Source organism: Gadus morhua, chromosome 11 (assembly GCF_902167405.1).
Source record: "Gadus morhua chromosome 11, gadMor3.0, whole genome shotgun sequence".
In the NCBI taxonomy this organism is placed as follows: domain Eukaryota; kingdom Metazoa; phylum Chordata; class Actinopteri; order Gadiformes; family Gadidae; genus Gadus; species Gadus morhua.
The window spans coordinates 12,848,605-12,870,076 of NC_044058.1; the positions used below are offsets into that span (position 1 = coordinate 12,848,605).

The 21,472-nt window shown below is 41.6% G+C and overlaps 5 protein-coding genes across 8 annotated transcripts; 3 read left to right on the top strand and 2 right to left on the bottom strand.

Annotated features, from left to right (window-relative positions):
• Positions 1-513: 513 nt before the first annotated feature.
• LOC115554378 (trypsin-3-like) lies at positions 514-1,943 on the bottom strand. Its single transcript, XM_030371086.1, has 5 exons — positions 1,738-1,943; positions 1,415-1,577; positions 1,036-1,289; positions 807-943; positions 514-725 (listed from the first exon to the last, which is right to left on the bottom strand). The coding sequence occupies exons 1-5, from the start codon at positions 1,808-1,810 to the stop codon at positions 576-578; spliced, it is 777 nt and encodes a 258-aa protein (XP_030226946.1). The 5' UTR covers positions 1,811-1,943; the 3' UTR covers positions 514-575.
• Positions 1,944-3,269: 1,326 nt separating this feature from the next.
• Positions 3,270-4,561, bottom strand: LOC115554381 (trypsin-3). Its single transcript, XM_030371089.1, has 5 exons — positions 4,470-4,561; positions 4,180-4,342; positions 3,797-4,050; positions 3,568-3,704; positions 3,270-3,486 (listed from the first exon to the last, which is right to left on the bottom strand). Exons 1-5 carry the CDS (start codon positions 4,507-4,509, stop codon positions 3,337-3,339), a joined length of 744 nt encoding a protein of 247 aa, XP_030226949.1. The 5' UTR covers positions 4,510-4,561; the 3' UTR covers positions 3,270-3,336.
• Positions 4,562-4,965: 404 nt separating this feature from the next.
• On the top strand, positions 4,966-8,385 carry si:ch211-261d7.3 (uncharacterized). 3 transcript variants are annotated; one of them, XM_030371078.1, is made up of 4 exons: positions 4,966-5,045; positions 5,354-6,068; positions 6,189-6,620; positions 6,751-8,385. In XM_030371078.1, exons 2-4 carry the CDS (start codon positions 5,813-5,815, stop codon positions 7,620-7,622), a joined length of 1,560 nt encoding a protein of 519 aa, XP_030226938.1. In that variant the 5' UTR covers positions 4,966-5,045; positions 5,354-5,812; the 3' UTR covers positions 7,623-8,385. The 3 variants fall into 3 exon arrangements, with proteins under 3 accessions (XP_030226938.1, XP_030226939.1, XP_030226937.1); XM_030371079.1 differs by having other exon boundaries at positions 4,973-5,077; XM_030371077.1 differs by having other exon boundaries at positions 4,988-5,278.
• Positions 8,386-8,528: 143 nt separating this feature from the next.
• Positions 8,529-13,281, top strand: zgc:66448 (zinc finger protein 160). Of its 2 annotated transcripts, XM_030371056.1 has the most exons (3): positions 8,530-8,992; positions 9,213-12,151; positions 12,311-13,281. In XM_030371056.1, exons 1-3 carry the CDS (start codon positions 8,623-8,625, stop codon positions 12,500-12,502), a joined length of 3,501 nt encoding a protein of 1,166 aa, XP_030226916.1. In that variant the 5' UTR covers positions 8,530-8,622; the 3' UTR covers positions 12,503-13,281. The 2 variants fall into 2 exon arrangements, with proteins under 2 accessions (XP_030226915.1, XP_030226916.1); XM_030371055.1 differs by having other exon boundaries at positions 8,529-8,992; positions 9,213-13,281.
• Positions 13,282-13,917: 636 nt separating this feature from the next.
• On the top strand, positions 13,918-21,170 carry si:ch211-261d7.6 (zinc finger protein 91). Its single transcript, XM_030371047.1, has 2 exons — positions 13,918-14,331; positions 15,582-21,170. Exons 1-2 carry the CDS (start codon positions 14,253-14,255, stop codon positions 20,090-20,092), a joined length of 4,590 nt encoding a protein of 1,529 aa, XP_030226907.1. The 5' UTR covers positions 13,918-14,252; the 3' UTR covers positions 20,093-21,170.
• Positions 21,171-21,472: the final 302 nt, after the last annotated feature.

A 21,472-nucleotide genomic window follows, 5' to 3' on the forward strand; every position in this document is an offset into this window, starting at 1 on the left:
AAGTTGAATTTGGAGGTTAATATTGAAAATACTTTATATAAGTTACATAAATATGGACTTATTTTCATGCAAATCATCCGATACTCCAATAATTATCATCAGGTTTTATTCTTGCAGATCATACAATTAACGACTTATTTTTTATTTTATTAACATATTTTTATCTCATCTTCTTTTTATGACTTGTGATTTGGGGCATCTTGCTTTAAGGCATACATATCTTGCCCTTCATAGTCAAGAGTATGGAGGTACTGTATGTAAAATACATTAATAGGGACCAGTTCTTTAATATTACGTCAATCATCAAAACAATCAATGTTTTTGTTTTTCTCATTATACACATTTTTGTTTATTTAAAGAAAACAAATTCTAGTTGGACCTACCCTGACATATGTGTAATTGTGTTTCAACATTTAAGCTCGCTCAACAACAAGGTCAAGAATGGAAGGATGTTTTTCACAACTGCTCTTAACAAATACATCAGTAAAAAAGTAATACACAGTAAGCATTAAATTGATTTTGAATTATTGTATTCATATAACATGACATGTTAGTTACAGTAAAACAATGTAAATTTAGTTGGAGGACATGGTGCTCCTGATCCAGGAGTTGTAGTTGCAGACCTTGGCGTAGACACCAGGCTTGTTCCTCTGGGCACATCCATAACCCCAGGACACCACTCCCTGGAGCTGCCCATTGCACACCACGGGGCCACCGGAGTCACCCTGAGACACAAACATCAGAATCAGCTACTGGCCAAGTATTACAGTGAGTCAGAAAGACAGAATGCTGTTCTCTTTCCATACCTGGCAGGAGTCCTTGCCTCCCTCAAGGAATCCAGCACAGAACATGTTGGAGGTGATCTGTCCAGGGTAGGCACTCTTGCAGCTGCTGTCACTCAGGATGGGGGCATCCAGGCACATCAGGCGGTCGGGTGAGTTGGCTGAAGGGACAGGAGAGCAGTTCTGGTTTAACATGACTTTGTGACGGCTGGGGAGATGTCCTATCCACCCGTTTGGTTGGCGGTGTTCTTACAGCCAGAGGCGAGGGTGTTTCCCCATCCAGAGATCAGACAACGGCTTCCAGAGCCGGCACAGCTGGAGGGCAGGGACACGGCGCGGACGTAGCTGTTCAGGGTGGCGGGCTTGCTCAGCTTGATCAGCATGATGTCGTTATCCAGGTTGCGGCTGCTGTATCTGGGGTGCTTGATGACCTTCACAGAGTTGATGAACTGCTCTGTGCCCTCGTTGGTAGCAATGTTGTGCTCTCCGAGACGCACCTGGATGCGGCTGTGGTAAGGAAGGTTTAAGGACTATTAGATCTCCATAGATCCCCATCCTCCACAGAAGGGTGAGTAGGGTTTGATGGTAATCAACGGTTCATAGGATGACTTTTCTGCTGGAGGTTTACTCACGACTTGTAGCAGTGAGCAGCAGAGACCACCCAGGTGCTGGAGATCAGGGAGCCACCACAGAAGTGGTAGCCGGAGGTCAGGGACACCTGGTAGGCTGCGGAGTGCTTCCTGCACTCGTATCCCCCCACGATCTTGTCATCCTCATCCTCCAGGGGGGCAGCGACTGATGGAGAATATAATGTAATCAGGGTTGACTAGTGTTAAAAATGTTTACTGTTAACAGTACAGTACAGGTGATGGAATTTAAGCCGTCTTAAATTTTTCATATTTAGCTTGGCAGCACTACAAATTACAATGTAAAGTTATTTAATTGCAGTACTCACATGCGACTGTGAACAGAGCCAGGAGAATGAAAGCCTTCATGGTGATGTGTGGCTGTACTTCAGTGAAATGCATTACCGTGCCCTCCCTTTTATGACAACAACTTCCAATCAGTATCTCTGTGACCAAGGTCACCCTTTAACTTGCATGTCAGCTTTTAAAATAGTAAGTATGTGAAATCCCCTCTGGCAACTGATAAATACCATTGATTAAGATGCAAACATTTTCCATAGGAACTATATTTGGCAATTGTAAGACAATATACTATCTGGACTGAAAAACGATGTACATTTTAAAAACATTAATAACATTGATTTCTCTGACATTTAACAAACAATGGGAATGTTATAACTTGTGTTTTCTTGTTACATTATAGCATAATTTAAAGAAAGAAAAAAGCATATTTTTGCATGGGTAATCTTTCATTTTTTTGCATGATTGCTGTTGAGTGGGGAAATTGGCCTAACAAGGTGATTATAATGGATAACATATTTTTTTTTTGAAAATGTTCTCACTTCACCTAACTCTCCACATTTTTGTTTTCAATAAGGGCCCTCTGCTAAATATAAAAATTAAGGTATCTGAAAATCCAAACACATGTGTTGCATAAGTGCAGGTCTTTGCACTATATGGGGATTGTCAAACATCAATTTATATATTGCATTAATGTATATTGTTCTTTTTCACATATTTGGTTATTTTAATTGACATGAGACAAGACTGAATGAGGTGACATAAGGATCCTGTGAGATCACATTTACCTTTTGCAGAAAAATGTATATTATTAGTTAGCCTTTTTTAAAAGATGATTACCTAACCACCTTTCTCATTTATTATTTCGCTTATATTGTTTGTCAAGTATGCCCTATTGACATTTTTCTTTGAGAGGCTTGCTTCTCAAAGATTTTTTTTATACTGTAAGGATAAGTTTAATTTGGAGGTTTGTATTCACAATACCTTAAAAGTCACATAAATCTGAACATATTTTCATGAAAACCATCCTATACACTATGAATTAAGATTAGTTTTTTTTCTTGCAGGTCATGAAATTAACTGCTTATTTTATTATTTCATTTATATATTTTTTCTAATATGCAAATGTTTTATAGTAGCAAAAATTGCTTTCAAATGTATTTCTTCAATGATGTGATATAGGCTTACTTTCTATTTAAACCATTATTTTATTATTCACATCTCATGTTCTTTTACAACTTGCGATTTGGGGCATTACAATTTGCTTAAAGGCATACCTACTTTGCCCTTAATAGTCAGAGCATGGAGGTACTGTCTGTAAAATATATTAATAGGGACCACTTCTTTACCATTACCTTAATCATCAAAACAATTGATTTTTTTTTTTCATAACACATTTTTTTGTTTATTTAAAGAACAAAATATCTAGTTGGGCATACCCTGACATATGTGTAAATGTGTATCAACATTTAAGATCGCTCCACAACAAGGTAAAAAATGATGTTGGTGATTTAGATAACCCTAACCCAATAGATGAGTAAAAAGCATTACAAAGTCAGCATTCAATTGATTTTGAATAATTTTATTCATTCAACATGACATGTTAGTTACAGTAAAACAATGTAAGTTTAGTTGGAGGACATGGTGCTCCTGATCCAGGAGTTGTAGTTGCAGACCTTGGCGTAGACACCAGGCTTGTTCCTCTGGGCACATCCATAACCCCAGGACACCACTCCCTGGAGCTGCCCATTGCACACCACGGGGCCACCGGAGTCACCCTGAGACACAAACATCAGAATCAGCTACTGGCCAAGTATTACAGTGAGTCAGAAAGACAGAATGCTGTTCTCTTTCCATACCTGGCAGGAGTCCTTGCCTCCCTCAAGGAATCCAGCACAGAACATGTTGGAGGTGATCTGTCCAGGGTAGGCACTCTTGCAGCTGCTGTCACTCAGGATGGGGGCATCCAGGCACATCAGGCGGTCGGGTGAGTTGGCTGAAGGGACAGGAGAGCAGTTCTGGTTTAACATGACTTTGTGACGGCTGGGGAGATGTCCTATCCACCCGTTTGGTTGGCGGTGTTCTTACAGCCAGAGGCGAGGGTGTTTCCCCATCCAGAGATCAGACAACGGCTTCCAGAGCCGGCACAGCTGGAGGGCAGGGACACGGCGCGGACGTAGCTGTTCAGGGTGGCGGGCTTGCTCAGCTTGATCAGCATGATGTCGTTGTCCAGGTTGCGGCTGCTGTATCTGGGGTGCTTGATGACCTTCACAGAGTTGATGAACTGCTCTGTGCCCTCATTGGTAGCGATGTTGTGCTCTCCGAGACGCACCTGGATGCGGCTGCGGGCAGGAAGGTTTAAAACTGGGTTGAGGTGATAGTTTGAATCCAACATCCATTGTTTTCACCTAGCCGCCTTTGAGGATTGGGATATGCATTCTTAGATGTTTATCTGCTGGAGGTTAACTCACGACTTGTAGCAGTGAGCAGCAGAGACCACCCAGGTGCTGGAGATCAGGGAGCCACCACAGAAGTGGTAGCCGGAGGTCAGGGACACCTGGTAGGCTGCCGAGTGCTTCCTGCACTCGTATCCCCCCACAATCTTGTCATCCTCATCCTCCAGGGGGGCAGCGACTTGAATACAAAACAAAAGGACGCATTTTTGCCACATGACCAAATACATCACAATAACTTATATAGGTGTTTAATAAGCAATTTTTCATTGGCACAGAAAGAAGTACATAATTAAACAAGAACTTACAGGCCACAGCAAAGAGGGCAAATAAGATGAAGTACTTCATGGTTGCTTCCTGGAGCGACTACATCCAGCAGCAGCTAGCCTGGGTCTTATATACCCAGCCTGATGTCTCCTTATCTCACATGCTCTTTTTTGCCTGTTGATTACTTATTACCTTGTCTGGGAAATTGAAGATCGGTCCCAGAGAGCAAGGTGTGGGAAGATAGAACATGATTCCCGTCTGCTGTACTTTTCCATATATTTTTTAAGAACTACATGTCCTGGAGTGGACATCACAAACCATTGAATGGCCATGATCTGAAATGTATATCCAAATTAACTTGCTGTGCAGATGTGTAGATGTGTCTTCAACATGAAACAACCATCGATTACTTGAAGATTATTAGTGTTTAAACTCACATATGACACTTATAAATTGTTAGGAGGGGGATACATTTGATAGAATATATTTATTTAACGAACTTTTTTTTCGCACTTGAATATACCCATTGAATATACCCATACCCACTTTGTGACGTCAATCGGAAGCGACTGTATTCCGATTTTGTATTGGCAGAGAAGCTAACAGCTGCACCAAATGTGAGTTTGTTTTGGTTTGCAGTTAACTTGAGGTAATCAAAACAAGGCATGTGTAATCGCTATTTGTATTTCTTTATAGTGTAATACAGTTCCAAGGGTGAGAGGTTTCCCTTGCTCGTGTGGTGGTGTATTAGCTAGCTACAATGCAAGATCAGCACCTAATATATGCGGAATGCGCAACCATTGCGGATGTACTACAGAAAAAACACTCACCAATGCGACAATATACTAAAGTAAGGAGTTTCTGATATTGTTTTTAATAATGTCATGGACATATATAACATTGTATTGTTTTTTTTGCATTGCAGCAATCTCGAACGTCTACTACTTGAAAGACTACTGACTGGTTGTACGCAGCGCTTCGGATTTCTCACGTCCTTGAACTTTATATATATTTATTATATGACAAATTCGTTTTCTCAAAAGGTGGAGGATTTAAAGCTCTTTTGTCATCCAAAGATGTCCCTTGATTGGCTAAATTTGACATTCTTGCAATGCCGATTTTTATTAACCTACATTGATTTGAAACATGATAAAAATGAAAGGATTCTAGGCAATTCCTAAGTCGTATTCATATGAATATGAGCGGCCCCTTGGTAGTCGGTATGCTCAGTATTATAACTCGGATCATACATATTTTAACATGATGTATATAGCAGTGCTTATTTACATAGAAGTAAGTTAGTAAATACGGAAAACTTTTATTAATGGAGCAAAAGTCAGGAAGTGGCTTTCCAGTCGGTTCCTCTGCACTACTCACCTGACTCATGACCGAGTACTACGAGGAGGGGGGGCTGCTGTATGAGCAATCACCTCCCATGCACATTAAAGTGGAGTCTCCAGAGGGCCCGTTTGGTGGAGGAGTCTCTGAAGATGGCTTCCCGAGGGAGGATGACGACTCTGAGGGAAGCTGTGACCAGAACAGTGGACTACCTGGGGGCCTCCCTTTCAATGTCGTAGTGGTTCATCCAAACATCATGGCCCCAGGGATGTCCTCAGATGAACTTATGTCTCTTGATCAAAGTGAGCAAAAACACAGGCATCAAATATCTGCAAGTAGACAACGCCAAAATATATGTTATTGTGAGCTATTTGCTTAATTTATTTTCTACTTACCAAAACCACATCCTTGGTTCTATGCAGGCAGAGGAATGTCTGCTGCCTTGGCTGCTGGCGGTGCCAGTAAGAGGAAGAGCCGCTTCAGCGGTGCAGAGCTGGAGGTGCTGGTGTCCGAGGTGACGCGGTGCGAGGGGGAGCTCTTCGGCCCGGCGGGGAGGCTGCGCCGCCGGGAGAGAGAGCGCATCTGGGCGGGAATCCTGGAAAGGGTCAACGCTGTGTCCAGAGTCCCCCGCACCCTGCGGGAGGTGAAGAAGCGATGGGATGACCTGAAGAGACGAAACGGTGGAAGGCTGGCAGACGCTCGCCATCGCAGCTGTTACCTGCCCTCCAGCAGAGGGGCTTCGTTACTCGGAAGACCTTCTCAGTCGCAGTCGAGCCCTCGGCTGCAACAGGCCAGACAGAAGCACAGCTCTAGACCGAAGGCTAGCTTTCCATGCTTGACAGACTCTGAAGCAGGTAGGAACTAGCACGAGAGAGTTGGATCGGCCATGTCATTCAACTTTAAAATTGCTTGAATTTGTTTCAAGATGCACTAGCTATCTATCAACTATCTACAGCTCTAGAATATATTGTTTTTCTTTTTCAGTTGGAACTGGGGACGGGTCAGAGCGAGATGGTTTGGAGAAGGAAGAGGAGGACAGCGTTGAGCGGGAGAGAGAGGTGGGAGAACCAGACTGTGAGGGACCAGAACACAGCATGGAGGATAAACTGGGGTTGGGACTCAGTCTGGGCATCGGACCTCCCCCTCCCTCGGAGCGATGGCTGCCCCCCTCCCCACTCTACAGCGCACCTTTCCTCAATGGAAGCCCACAGCCCAGCCCGCCGTCGCTCGGAGCACAGCAGGGGCCTCTGGAGACACAGCCCCGCAGCTCCTGGCTGGAGGACGAGCTGCACGGCCTTGGAGATGCAGCTCTTCAGCTCGGAGATCGGGTGGAGAAGAGCCTGATGGAGTTTGGGGAAGGTTTCAGGCGTGACATGAGAACACTGGTGGCCTCCCAAGAGATGTTAGCATCCAGTCTACAACAAAACAATATCCTCTTGCAAAGACTCCTGGGAGTGCTTGAGTCGCAGCAGCAAACATCACCACAACCGCATCGTGTTCAGCAGCAGCAGGCTACCCCGAAACAACCACACTTGTCATCACAACCTTCGCCTCTCCAGCAACTGGAAACACAGCAAACCCCAATAGATCCCCTACAACACCCACAGCAAACACAAGAGCATCTTCAGCACTTAAATGTAGCAAAACAGCAGTCACAGTATAACCAGCCAACAAAACAGCAGCCAAAGCCTTTTCAACATTTGAACGATCAGTCGGCTGTAGCAGTGGTTCCCCAATCATCTCCAGGAGATGCAAATGATACTTTTAATTCAGATCGGAATACAGCCGTGAATGGAACTGGCCAGAGGCCAAGGCGAGGAAGAACTGTAGAACATAGACGTAGGAGGCGGCGTTGATAACGCAAGAGAGCAAACAAACTTTGAATCAAGGATAGCTATTCCCGCGTCAAATTTGAACTGAATTCAGTGGTATTTTAATCACTGTATCTATATCTATGATATACCATGAATGCTTATTTTCTATTCCAATCATTTTACTTTAACAGATGTGCAAAGTAAAACCCTGAACTATATGCCATTAAATACATTTTTTTCCACTGCATTAGTTCTATAGAATGACCATTTGTGAGAGAGGCTTTCAATACCTTTAAATAAGTTGTTGATGTTTAAAATCGAATTTGTTTGAAAGGCTGTTCGATATAGCAGTCATGAAACTCCTAGTAACTACTTTCTGAATGCTGTAGATAGACATGCGTAACATTGTCATGTAATCCGCAGAACTTATTGAATATGGAGATACTGATAGTATATTGTTAATAAATATATGCCTGTTCTTTGTTAACCGTTTAACATAAACATTCCTCAAAATTTTGGACAAAAGAAAAACATTTTTGTTGTCTGTAACTTTTTTGTTGTCCCATGACTGTTTTAGACAAACTGATTTAAAGAATGTGATAAAATACCATTTTGCCTCCCACTGAACACTGTCTTTGTCCATGAGGACCTTAAACACACTAACTGTGTTTCTGTAGGCTTTGATATTTTAGTACTGAGATGATAATGTATAGATGTATGTCTGGCTATGCATTGCATGCAATATTATCATTATGCACGTAGGTCGCTAGAAACATGAAACTAAAATTAAACTGCGTTTAATTTCGCTCCTTTTTTATTTTGTAAATATTGGCCGCAATACATAAATGAAACTGTAATAAAGTTAACTATAATATACAAACGAAACCAGTAAGCGCAGGTTGCGTCTCTTCTACGTGTTGTCCAGTGACCTGAACCAGTTCGGTTCACAAGTGCAATGCTTAATGAGCCAATGATAGTGGGATGGTAACACACTGCTACATGCTACCAGGCCTTAGCGGACAGGGGTATACATGGGAGAAACATGGCCGCCTTGTACCCGTCTCACTTTCCCACGGAGCAAGATTCTATCAATGACGAGAATACGGGATCTGGGGGAATCGTCGGTATATGTCAATCGGAATGTAATCCAACGCAGACGGATACAACGACAAGTGGAAATATCTCGGATTGCTTTAGCGGCCAACAGGATGCCCAGGCTAGCAGTGACAGTGCTAACAACGTGAGCCTTGCAGAGTCTGATGGTAAACCACAAGCTGGGACTCGTGAAGATCCGCTGGATAATCTTGCATCAGAAAAAATGGCTAGTGTCGACAGTCCAAGCCACATGAAGCCTCGTCTTCCCGTATCTGGAACTGAAGGCAGAGACTACGACGTGAAGGACGACGAGTGTGGTATGCTACCGATTATGCATTATAGCTTTAGCGATTAGCATTAGCGTTTAGCATTAGCGCTCACTGTGACTCTATTCCATTTACAGTGTATCTTAACATATGCTTTCGCATTATAAACTAGTTAATTTTCTCATTGTTTGTTGTCAACATGACACACTAGAACAAATTGAAGGGCGCTATGGACGTGAAGTAATTAATTTAATGCTATGTTTCTTTTCAGACCGAAAGGATAACTTTACGAAACATATGGTGCAGCCTCGTAAACTTGCTAACGATACATCTGATGCAGATGGAGAGAAGATCGACCCAAACAACTATATTGATGACAAGAGCCATGAGAATGATGCATTGAATGGGCTAGAGGTGGACATTAATAGAAGAGAAGGGATTGGGAATTCTGTGGACAGCATACCTGGCTATAAAATAGGTCCAAAAGGGAAACGTATCAGGTCGAGTCTGCAGTGCAAGGATTGTGGGAAAAGGTTTAATCGAAGAGAGACATTGAATCTTCACCGTCACTTCCATTCACACAATGACCCCGCACCCCTTACCTGCAAAGAATGCGGTTTGACCTTTCAGGACCGTAGCAGTTTCATCAAGCACAGAAAGGAACACAAAGAGAAGGAGCAACCACTTATAAGTTCGAATAAGGATTCAGCCTCAAGCGAGGGGAGACGGTTTACATGTGCAAACTGTAAGACATTGTTTTCAACAGTAGAAGAGCTTAGGGGCCACAATTGCAGCAAATATTCAGATAAACCTTACCGCTGTCCCCTGTGTGGTCGAGAGTTTCAGTTTAAGGTGGCTATCCCGAGGCACATGCAGATACATTCGCTTGAGAATATTTTCCAATGCCAAGAGTGCAACAAACATTTCTCTGATGGCGCCGCTTTCCGTGCGCATCAGAGATGTCATGCTGCCCTGAAGCCATACGAATGTCTTGAGTGCGGTATGGTGTTCAAACATTATTCAGTAATGGAAGACCACCGTCGTAAGCACACAGAAAACATGCCTTCCCATCAATGTTCTGTTTGTGGAAAGACCTTCAAGTACAGCAGTCTTCTCCATCAGCACCAGTATCTCCACACGGGTCAGAAACCATTCTGCTGCCCAGAATGTGGTAAGAAATTTGCTTTTGCCCAAAACTTGAAGGCCCATTACCGTCAGCATAGACTATCTACCACTACCTATCTAGTGCCTCCTGACAAGCCCAGCAAACAAGACCCAGTGCCTACAACCGAGCCTGCCAATGGACTTGGGAAGGAGAACACAGGCCAGAGTATAAAACCAAGGCGGGTATATAACTGTCCTCTGTGCCCCCTGAAGTTTACGATTCCGGCCAACCTGAGAGCCCACATGCTGATACACGAGGCAGAGTATGAAAAACTGGACAACACCCCGACAAAGGAGACCAAACCTATGATCTCGGAAAAGGGCTACAACTGCCCTCAGTGTCCAAGTATTTTCCATAACAAGCTCAGCTATTATGGACATTTGTTAAAAGCCCACAGATCTGAATCTCACTATTTAGAGCAGGTGGCTGCTGATCAAAGTAAACTGAGACGAAGAATTGAATGTCATAGTAAGTTACACAAGTGTCCACAGTGTAGCAAAATGTTCCATCAACGCTCTGTGTTTGAGGCTCATATGCGCGTTCATTCCAAGGAAAAGCCATACTTATGCAATGTGTGTGGCAAATCGTTTAGATGTAACAGCTACTTGCGGCAGCACCTTATCATCCACACAGGTGAGAAGCCTCATAAATGTCCAGATTGTGGTAAAGAATTTGCCTTCCTTCAGAACATGAAGACTCATCTAAAGTTGCATCAGGCCAAACCCTTCCGTTGTGGCAGCTGCCACAACTTTTACAGTGATGCGTCCCAACTTAAGCAACACATGTTGTCCCACAAACGTCCAAAAAGACATAAGTGTCAATTTTGTGACAAGAGTTTTACATTAGCATGTTTGCTTCGTGATCATATTAACACGCATAACGGAGCGAGACCTCATTGCTGTGCTGTGTGCCACAAAAGCTTCTCTTGGTTAAGCAGCCTTAATGTTCATATGAAAAGACATGAAAGGAGATTAGCATCAGTACCAGTGAGCAGTTCAGCCATGGTGGCTCCTCCGACGCCGAGGGACACAGACGGAGGCCAAAATGCATTCCAAACACAAGCTCCTAGGCTGGCAGCCCAAATAGAAACTAAACAGGCGGAACAGTGCTTGTTGGAGAGTTGTCCTCCAGTCCAATGGAAGGTGGATGGAGGTGAAGTATTGCCTGTTTTGTTGGCTCGGAAGTCAGATCAGCCCCAAGTGCTCACACAGTTCGATGTCTCAATGCAACACCACTACAGCCCGTTGAAGTCCCTTTCCAACCCTAGTTCAGTCCCAAGTTTGAAGACATCAAGCATTGCAAAAGAGAGCTCGGTTTTGATTTCTGGTTCCCTTCAAACAGCTATGCCCCAAACTGTCAGTCCGTCTTTAGATAGTGAGGTAGAGAAACAAAGGCAAGCCCAGCCTGAGAAGTGGAGAGGCACGTGCACTTCAACTGTTATGGACTCAAATAGGTCTTTATTGCATCACGTACCTCTCTCATCCGCCTATGCAGACCGAGCAGCACTTTGGAGTGTAAAACATAATCCAGTAACTTCATCTTCACAGATCTTTCCAAGTAAGCAAGAATCGTCTACATCCCCTACAAAAGACGACTTTAATCCACATATAGCAATTCCATTCACTGTTAGCCAGTCTGAAAAAAGAGTAAATGGAGGTGTGCTGCCCAAACAATGGTCCACAAGTTTAGCAGTTTCGTCTTCAGCTCTATTAGACCAAAGCAAGGCTGTGTTAAGTACCCCTGCATCTCTCGATTTATATAGCCCATTGGTGGACATGCAGACAGCTACAGGCATTCCAAAGACATCGAACCCCTCAGACAAAAGGGATGGTAATCCTGAGTTACAGTTACAACTAAAGCCAGGTGGGACAAATCGGACATCTCCCCAGAAAGTTCCTATGACTCTACCATACCAGCCTCCTCATTTTGCCCATGGAGTAGGACCTGCTGTTTGGCGTTTCCAGACTAATCATGTTGGCCCTCAAGCACTACTCCCTGGACACTTCAAACCAGGAAACGCACAGGAACTGCAGCAAAAACCAATGGTAACTGGAACTCAGATTATCCTAAATCAAGCGTCTCCCTTTTTTTCCCCTCCACTTGCTCCTCTACCTCTTCCACTTCCTTTGTCTGGCTCTCACTCTCTTCATTCTGTTGCTGCACCTCCAAGACCTCCATACCCAAATTTTTTTTTTGCACCACAGGCAGTGATGAGCCCCCAAATGCCACGGACGCTGCCCCTACCTCTCAGCCCTCACACAGGACCGCACAATCTTGGTGGACGTTTACCCTTAGCACCAGAGGGACTTCTACAGTGCATGATATGTGGGCACTCTCTCCCTCGTGAATTTGACCTAGAAATGCATTATCTGCAACATGCTCAAGGAGAGATTTGACATTGGTAACTGGTCTTGGTCAATAGGCGTAATTGAAAATAATATTTTGTTTCTGCACAACTTAAAAAGTTATAAACATTTTTACAAACATTTGAAAGTCACATTAGGAGCTTGCGGTAGACTGTGTATTTGCATGTCCTCTGATACCCATTTAAAGATTCTTGTTGACTTTGAATGCATTTCTACTCATTTTTAATGGAAATAAACCATCAATTTGAGGAACCTAGATGTTCTGTTGATTTTGAACTGGGTCTTTGGTGGAGAACTATTACCTTTCCGTTACTTTCCTTTTTACTTAACCATAAGAGATGGTCTGTTATGCCATTGCATGATGGGGATAGGCCTAATATTATATATTTTTTAAATGATAACTTGCATTATGGCAAGTTTTTTCTTTACCACTAACAATTTTCTACTGCAATAGGTGATGGAGTAATGTTTATGGTTCCACTGGGAATCCCACATGAAATTGAGAGGCCTTTCAGATTGCTATTTGAAATATATTATTTTTAATACACCTGAAACTTCCAAGTAACATTGTCTCACTATTGAATATGTAAATACACCAATGGTTAGAATTTGGTTAACATTTTTGCTAGTTGTGTGTTTTGGGAACTTTTTAAAACTTACAGAATGCCATCTCCCTTGTGGTCCTGTTATTGCCAAATACAATTTGGTATCCAGCCTTTAGGTAGCTCCCCAGTAGGATACAAATGTAATGTATAATTGTATAAATAAAACCAACATTGTGAATAAAGAAGGTCCCTTATCATTGTTAATATTGTGAATCGTTCTACCCTACTTTTGGGGAAATAAATAATTCTCAGATTCTCCTAGGCTATTCTGTAGTCCAACTGAAGGGGTAGGTTTCATATTGAGGGAATGGTATCTCAGTATTTGGACAATAAAATTCGTAGGTCATGATGTGAGCATATCGGGCGCAACGTCAAATAACTCGATATTCTGAGGTACATTCAATTGTATAAGTAGTTTTATTGTGGGAATACTTAAAATATAGATTATTTTTAACCACAGAAGCCATTTGATATAATGCATTTAAATTTGGTTGACTGTTATGCTTAAGCAGGCAAAAAAAGAAGCTTGGCAACTGCGTGTTTAACCAGTGTCCGGCTTAAAATGATAGACAGCTCTAATAGCATAGTATAAATGCCATTATCATCCGTGATGCTCGGGGAATTGTAATTATACTGCAGGGATAGTTGTTGTGAGGGTTGTGAAAGATAAAAATGTGTACAATTATGATTTATTAAGATTGTTAGAATAACAAGTACCCCATGCTTTACAATTGTTCTCAAAACTGAGTAATACGATTTTTGCTGCAACGTATGATATTGTTGGAAATTGACACATTACGTAAACGTGGTTAAAGAGGCTGCGCATGCGCATTCCAACGGGGGCACATTTTGCTAGCAGCATCAGCAAGCTAAGCTAAGCTAAGTAAGCTACCATCCCATACCATCTCATCCAATATCGGTGGTTATATTCGGATGGCTAGTTTTTGCATTTAACATTGGATTATTTGTGTTTTATATATTTTTTTATTAGAAAAAGGAAATATATGAATTCCACCATTCACCTCCTAGACAGATCACTCGCTGAAAAATAGTAAAATTAGCTAAATATGGAACAGAATACGGCCTAACCGGGTTAGCCATAGAACGTGCCTTGGAGACAGCAAGCACTAGCAAATGGTCACACAGCGGGTTAAAGGAGGCACGGAGGAAGCGAGATGGACCGAGGAAATAAGTCAGACAAACAACCTCAAAATAAGGGCGATGCGTCGGCGTCTGCCCTGGACGTTCTGGATGGTAAGTGTCCATGTTTACACGATGTAAGAGTACCAGTTCATCATAGGCGGCCATGTCGTTAGGCTAGTTGGTTATGTGTGCAGGCCTCCACAACATGCAAAATGCCTTGTGTATATTCGTGTAATAGTTCAATTAATCACTATTTTTGCAGCGCTGGAATTGTCACTACTAACGACAATTTGTATTATCAAGCATCGTTTAATGAAAACAACTCATGATTTTTAAATGTTAAATGTTGTTTTCTTTTACATTTCTAGCTTTGCTTAACGTTATGGATAAAATCTGAAAGAATGTAAGCAGTGGATTTGTGGAAAGTTACAGCTAGTCAAACGCGTTTAAGAGAAAACAACTGTCACAAATGCACCCTGTATTTATGTGCAATAATGTATGACAACTCTCTCCTGATTTATTTTAAATGGATTTCATAAACACTGCTGGCGCAGTACTTTTGAAACAGTGTGCGTGTAAACGTGAAATATGAAAGGTCTGAATCCAATATGTGTTTATGTATTTATGTAATAAGGAGCAGAAATAGTTCAGTTCCATTTCATTTCCTGCACACTTCATTCACTGTGAACAGATATTGTACTTTACTATTCTATTTTTGTTGCAACGCAACACTACGACGTCGAGATTTGAAATATGGAATTTGCGGAAATTTGTGTTGAATGGAGGGAATATATCTATATTGTTTTACTGATATAAAAATATTATAACCATATTATGTAGATCGTTAATCATTTTTAATTCAATCTCGAGGCTTAAATGATATAGCCATTTTGCTGATAACCCAGGTTTATTGTTAACCTCGCCTGTATCGAGATGTTAGTCAGACTTCCATTGCTGGATCTTTGTTTTGTCCAACACAAATAACTGCATACGATCTGCCCTGGCTTGTTGGTTTCTCAACTAGTTCTCACAAACAGACAAAAGCTTAATTTCTGTTTGTATTCCACTTTGCATGAAATGTATAGCCTCATTTTAGCTCTTAATATGGAACACTTTCTGAAGTCATTTTTGGATTATTCACATGTTACACTGTAACATTATTGGCATAACTGCTTGTTTGGATGACCTTGGATTTATGGGTGTATATATATGCAAATTAGATATATGCAGACAGGATCATGATTTATTGTTCATATACTTCTCTTTGTTAGGCTTTTAAGAACATTGAAAACACACAATTATTTCCCCTGTTCTTCAAGTTGCTCTGATCTTCTCCAATGTATACCCTTTTCTATTTCTAGGGGATCGGGATTTCTGCTGTCAGGATTGTGGAGAAGATTTTCAGGAGGAAGGAGCCTACTTGGACCATCTCCATCAACACTCTCAAGAAAACTGCCCTGTTGCGAAAGGCGGTGGACAAAAAAATAGCTCATTAGTTCAATCAAATGACCTTGACTCCCATGTGTTAAAGCGGCATGGACTATCTCCCCAAATAGATATGGTCAAACAAAAAACTTCCTTGATGACAAAACAGCATGTTTATGAATGCTCTGACTGTGGAAAATCCTATGGGGTAATTGGCCACTTTCTCAATCATCAACGCTCACACAAGCAAGCTCCTAAATCAGTTTTTCATGAACTTGAGCAACTGAAGAAGAAGTCGTTTCAGTGTGAAACGTGTGGGCGTAGTTATTCACGTGCATCAGCACTTGATGCTCATCGCCGCTGTCATGAAGGAAACCTAGTAAGGTCACGGAACCAGGCCATAGTCGATGTTTTTCAGAATGAAGAACAGGTTGTGGAAAATGAACACACTGAAACCCATGCCATTGAGCCACTTGAAAACCTTTTTAAATGTTCATGTGGTAAAGCCTTCCCTGCCCTATCACGCCTGAAAACCCACCAACGATTTAGTCGAAACACTCAATGTTCGCCAGAACAGCTTAAAGAGGTTAAAGATGTCAAAGATAAACCAAAGAAACTCTTTCACTGCAGTGAGTGTAAAAAGGATTTTAACAGACATATTGCCCTGGTCCAACATCAGCGCTGGCATGCTAATTCAGCTGAAGCTGCAAAAAAGTTTCCATGTGAAGAGTGTGGAAAGGTTTTCATGACATTAACATTCTACTTCAAGCACCAGCGTTTGGTACATAGTGGCGAGACTCCCGCAAAATCATTCCTCCATCAAGTATGCCAGCTACAAAAGAAGGGTTTTGAATGCAAGGACTGTGGGTTGAAGTTCTCCCGGGCCTCAGCCCTTCAGTCCCATCAGCTTCAACACACCGATGTCTACAAAGACACAGAGAAGGAAACCCAAAAGCCCTCTACTTCACTACCTCAACATACCATCATGGAAAGCAAACCAGAAGAAACCAACCAATTGGCAGCCATGGATGTTGACTTGACTGGCGAGTTGGACAAAGGTATTGATTCAACCCAACACTTGGACGAACAGGTTGATCTGCAGGACAGTTTTCAAAACTCTTTGACTGAAGTCTCCTATGTTATTGAGAGTGATGAAGATGCAGAGGGTTATGAAACCGGGGATTTTAATGTTGAGGTGATCAGCGATAGTGAATCTGAGGAGGATCCTTCCCGCGACTTAAATCCTGACCTTGAGTTGCTGTGTGAATCAGATCAGGAGATCAAAGAGGAGTTGGAAGCTGAGGTTGAAGTTTCACCTACAAGTCTGGTTTTAAAGCCAGGGATGGATCTAAAAATTGTACAAATAGACTTTGAGCATATGGAGCAACCCAGCACCCCAGAAATCTTTGATATGGATAAAAGTGCATCAGAAAAATTTGAATGCCCAGAGTGTCCGCGGTGGTTTTCTAGTGCTTCGTCCTTGAGGGTTCACAAAATGTGGCATGGAGTTCATAGGAAACGGAGATGGACAGTAGGCCAGCATGAAACTATTAGTAAGGTGAAACGCAACGAGCACTTGCAAAAGCACAAGGATGAAAAACCTTTCAAAAGTGTCCCGGACCAGGCTGATGGACTAGAAAAGAAAAGCTTATTTTGCAAAGATTGTGGGAAGTGGTTCAAACGCATGTCTTCCTTCATCTCTCATCAACAGAATCATCCTAAAAGAAAACCCTACCCATGTCTAGATTGTAACCTATCCTATGCACATGCAAGTGGCCTCTATAACCACAGGAAGAATTGCCAAGCTCAGAATAAAGAAATGGACCATGCTTCATTGAATGAAAAAGTTTTCAATCCAAAGAAAACACTTTTAGGCCCAAAGATTTATCATTGTGGGCAATGTGGTAAGGGTTTCTGGTCTTCAGGAGCGTACTCCCACCACAAGCAGAGTCCAGAGCTCTGCTTAGATTTAAGGCCGGGAAAGAGCACTTCATCTTGGAAATCAGTTCTAGGACGGCCCCGCTCTATCCGAAAGGTAGCATGTCCTGTCTGTGGTAGAAAGTTCCGTCACAATGGCATTATGAAATCCCACATGCGGAAACATGAAGATGGGAATCATAAATGTGACTTGTGTAGCAGGTCCTTCCGTCTTTTCTCAAGCCTCCTCAGACATCAGGTTGTCCATACTGCTCACTTAATTCCTCCCCCTATTAAGTCCTTCCAGCATCAGGTTGAACAGGTGAAAAAGAATACATACAGCTGCCCCGACTGCGGGAAACTGTTTTCACGTGCCAAGGCCCTTCAGTTTCATATGAGAAGTCATGGATATGACACTGGGTACTCACCATCTTCACCAAAGTCCACTGTGACAATTGAGGCTCTTCAGTGCCCTACATGTCTTGCACATTTTAACAACAAGTCCTCCTTACGAGCTCATCAAAAATTATGTATCAAAAGAGACCCTCAAGAAGTTGATGTTATAAGCACATCAGAAAATATGTTGAAGTGCACCAGCTGCCCTGCTACTTTTAAGAGTGCTGTGACTTTCCAGGACCATATTAGGGAATGCAGAAAGATAACTACAATTGGCGATGCAGAAGTCAAAAGAAAGGGAGTTAAGGAGGAAGTAACAAATTCTTCAAAAAAAGAGGTAATCTTAGATGAGAAAAAGTTAGGAATCCGTGTGGCCTCATCAAAAGTGAACCACTCTGGTCCATCTGATTTGAAATACAAATGTAAGGAATGTGAAAGAAGCTTTTCAGTGGTCGGAGCGCTGAATTTCCACAAAAGAATTCACCTACAAGGTCACAAGTCAAATGCAAAAACGTCTTTGCCTCTTTTGCCTCTATCAATAACACCCAAAAAACAGGAAGAGCAAATTAAAAGGCCATTTTACTGTTCAGAGTGTGGACGGCGATTCTCTTCAAATTCAGCTCTTGGTACTCATAAAAGATGGCACACGGATAAGAAATTTGCAGGCTCTCTACAAAAAGATGATGAACCGGACATTGTTTCAAACCGGAAGATAGACGAAGGACCTTATCACTGCACCAAATGTGGCAAGAGCTTTTTCTACCTGTGTGTCCTCCGACGCCACCAGTTATATTACCCCCCCTGCCAGACCAAAAGTGAGCCACTGATTGATTCAAACATAAATTTAGACGGCAACAGCAAAAAGTCGGAGCCTACATTTTCATGTCCGCAATGTAATATGTCATTTGTACGTGGTTCACTTTTAGCTGCCCACTATGAACATCAGCATAGCAAGAAGGATCCACATAGCAAAACGCCCTGTGACCCTGAACAAGAAAAATCCAAAAAGAAATCAGTGGCCAAAGTTGGCAAACCCCTTGATGCCCCTTCCTCAGTCCTCAAATCTAAGCTTCACCAGTGTCCTCATTGCAGCATGAACTTTACAAAGGCCAGAGGCCTTCGTGCACATAAATGGCAGGCCCATTCTCAGAGCAAAAAATCAAGCGTTGGCATTAAGCTAGGTAATGAATCTATTTCCTCGAGCTGTAAGCCTTTAAAAAAGGGAGATATTTCTCTGTTAAAAGTAAGTCATCCAGTTGCAAGTAAACCTACAGTTTCACAGAAAAAGGCCACTGCTGGAAGAAGAAGGAAAAAGGGTAGATCTGGCCTCCCAGCTTTCAAATCCATACCTTGTCTTGACTGTGGAAAGAGATACAGCTCTGCTGGAGCTCTTTACAATCATAAGAAAGTGTGCCTGGAGTTTAAGAAGGAATTAAAGGTGCCCAAGCAAGAAATATTGTTTCCTGAACCTGTGGCAGAACTTCCTCCAGCACTGGGTCGTCCATCTGAGTATACAGTGAAATGCCTTTTCAAGTGTGATAAGTGTGGAAAAGCTTTTCAGACAGAAGAACAGTTGGTAGCTCATAAGATGAAGGCAAAAAGTCGGCCATATTGTTGTGCTCTCTGTTGCCATAGTTATTGGACTGAGACCCAACTGCAACAACACCTTGCTTGGCATGATGAGATTCGCCGACGTCTCCCAATCGAGCTTCGTTATAGACTGAGCACCGCTATGACCTCCAGACCTTCAAAACCTATTTTCCAATCTGCTGGCAAGAAAGACCACTCTCAGTCTTTGATTCAGAACTCGGCCAGTTGGTCACAAACTAGCCACAAATGCCAACATTGTGGTAAATCCTTTCTTTCACCATCGGCGTTACAGAGACATGAAGCTCAACATGGTGGCAATGGCTTGTTTCATTGCTCTTTTTGTCCAAGGACTTTCGGTGACATTCAGGACCTCATCGATCATCACCAGGAATGTATGGTTGATGGCAAAATGCAGAGAGATGACCCAGCTGCTGTTTTATCAGGAGATACAAATGGCCTTACTTGCTTTGAATGTGGAACTTCTTTTGCAGAAGAAGTCGAGTTGCATCAGCACTACATTGAGCATGCCCATGGAGCACATTAGACACACTTTACTGATAGGGATTTATGTAAAATTGCATTTGATTGTAAAGGTATGCCTGTATATACTATTGGTAAGCTAAAGTTAGCCCTCAGATGACCCTTGTTAAGCTAATCAAACTGCAAATAATTTGTCTAATCTTTTTCTTCATATTACTTGATACTTTTAAAATGTCTAAGAATGAATAGTTAGCTTTTCCTTCTTAAATTCTCAGGCTGTTCTTCACACTGGACTGAAAACATAACATGAAAATGTATATGTATTTTTTTCTTTTCTTTTTTTTCTTCTGAAGTTTGAACTAAAAGCATACATTTGTTTTAGACGGGTTGACATTTAAGGGATTATGTAATTTGTCATTTTGGGAAGTGCGATTTACATGCCTAAAAATGTATGTTCATCCATTGGATTTGATTAAATATACATGCATATTGAAGGCACCCATTAATGCATGTTTCTGATTTCCAAACTCCCCAGAAAGTGTAAAGCCAAGTTTGAAAAGTTCTTATTTCAATACTTGAAAAAGATTTTTGCACTTATTCGACTTTAAATATGCACAAGAGAGAACGGTAATTTAAAATAACCTTAAATCCATTTATAATTTTTCACATTTATTATATTGATTGAAGAATATTGTTAACAGTACGAATGGAAAAAGTCGTTATTTTATTTCTTCGTTCTCACAATTCTTAATACAGACTAAATTCGCTCTATGTCCTCTGCTGTACAGTGTATTTACAAGATTTCTGACATAAAAGCTGTACCTTTTCAATGTAATGTGTTGCGATACAATGATAGGCTAACTAATTAGAATAATTGTATTAATTGCGGATAGTTTTCAGTGTTGTACCATTGCTTTAGTGAAAAATATAGTATTAATTAATATAGGAGCACAATTCTGTTATTTTTTTCTTCCCCGAAAGATCAAACGTGTGGCTTTTCATTCCTCCTTTTCAACTTAAGGAAAAAATAAAGAAAATAGTGAATAATAAATCTAAGATTTATTTAACTGAAATTGTTGTCTCCTTTTTGCAGACATTTGGTGTCATGCAGCAAGTACTAAAATAAATATAATTTAATTGCTGAGGTTTGATTTTTGTGTCTGAGCCATGTAAAGGATAAGTCTAAAAATAAATAATGTACGAGAGATGGGGTATTTCTTGGATAGTAATGAAGCGTATTTCATGTCCTTTTAAAACAGATTTATTTATTCGACTAGCATTTGATTTATTTATATATGTAGGCCTATATATTTAATGTATACATACCTCACCGAGTGAGTATATAGGCCTTTATATCAAGCGAGTGAGTGTTTACAATTTGTCATGCTATTTTAACAGAGAAAAACGTTGTTATAAACGTATAAATACTTATGAACTTGTAGGT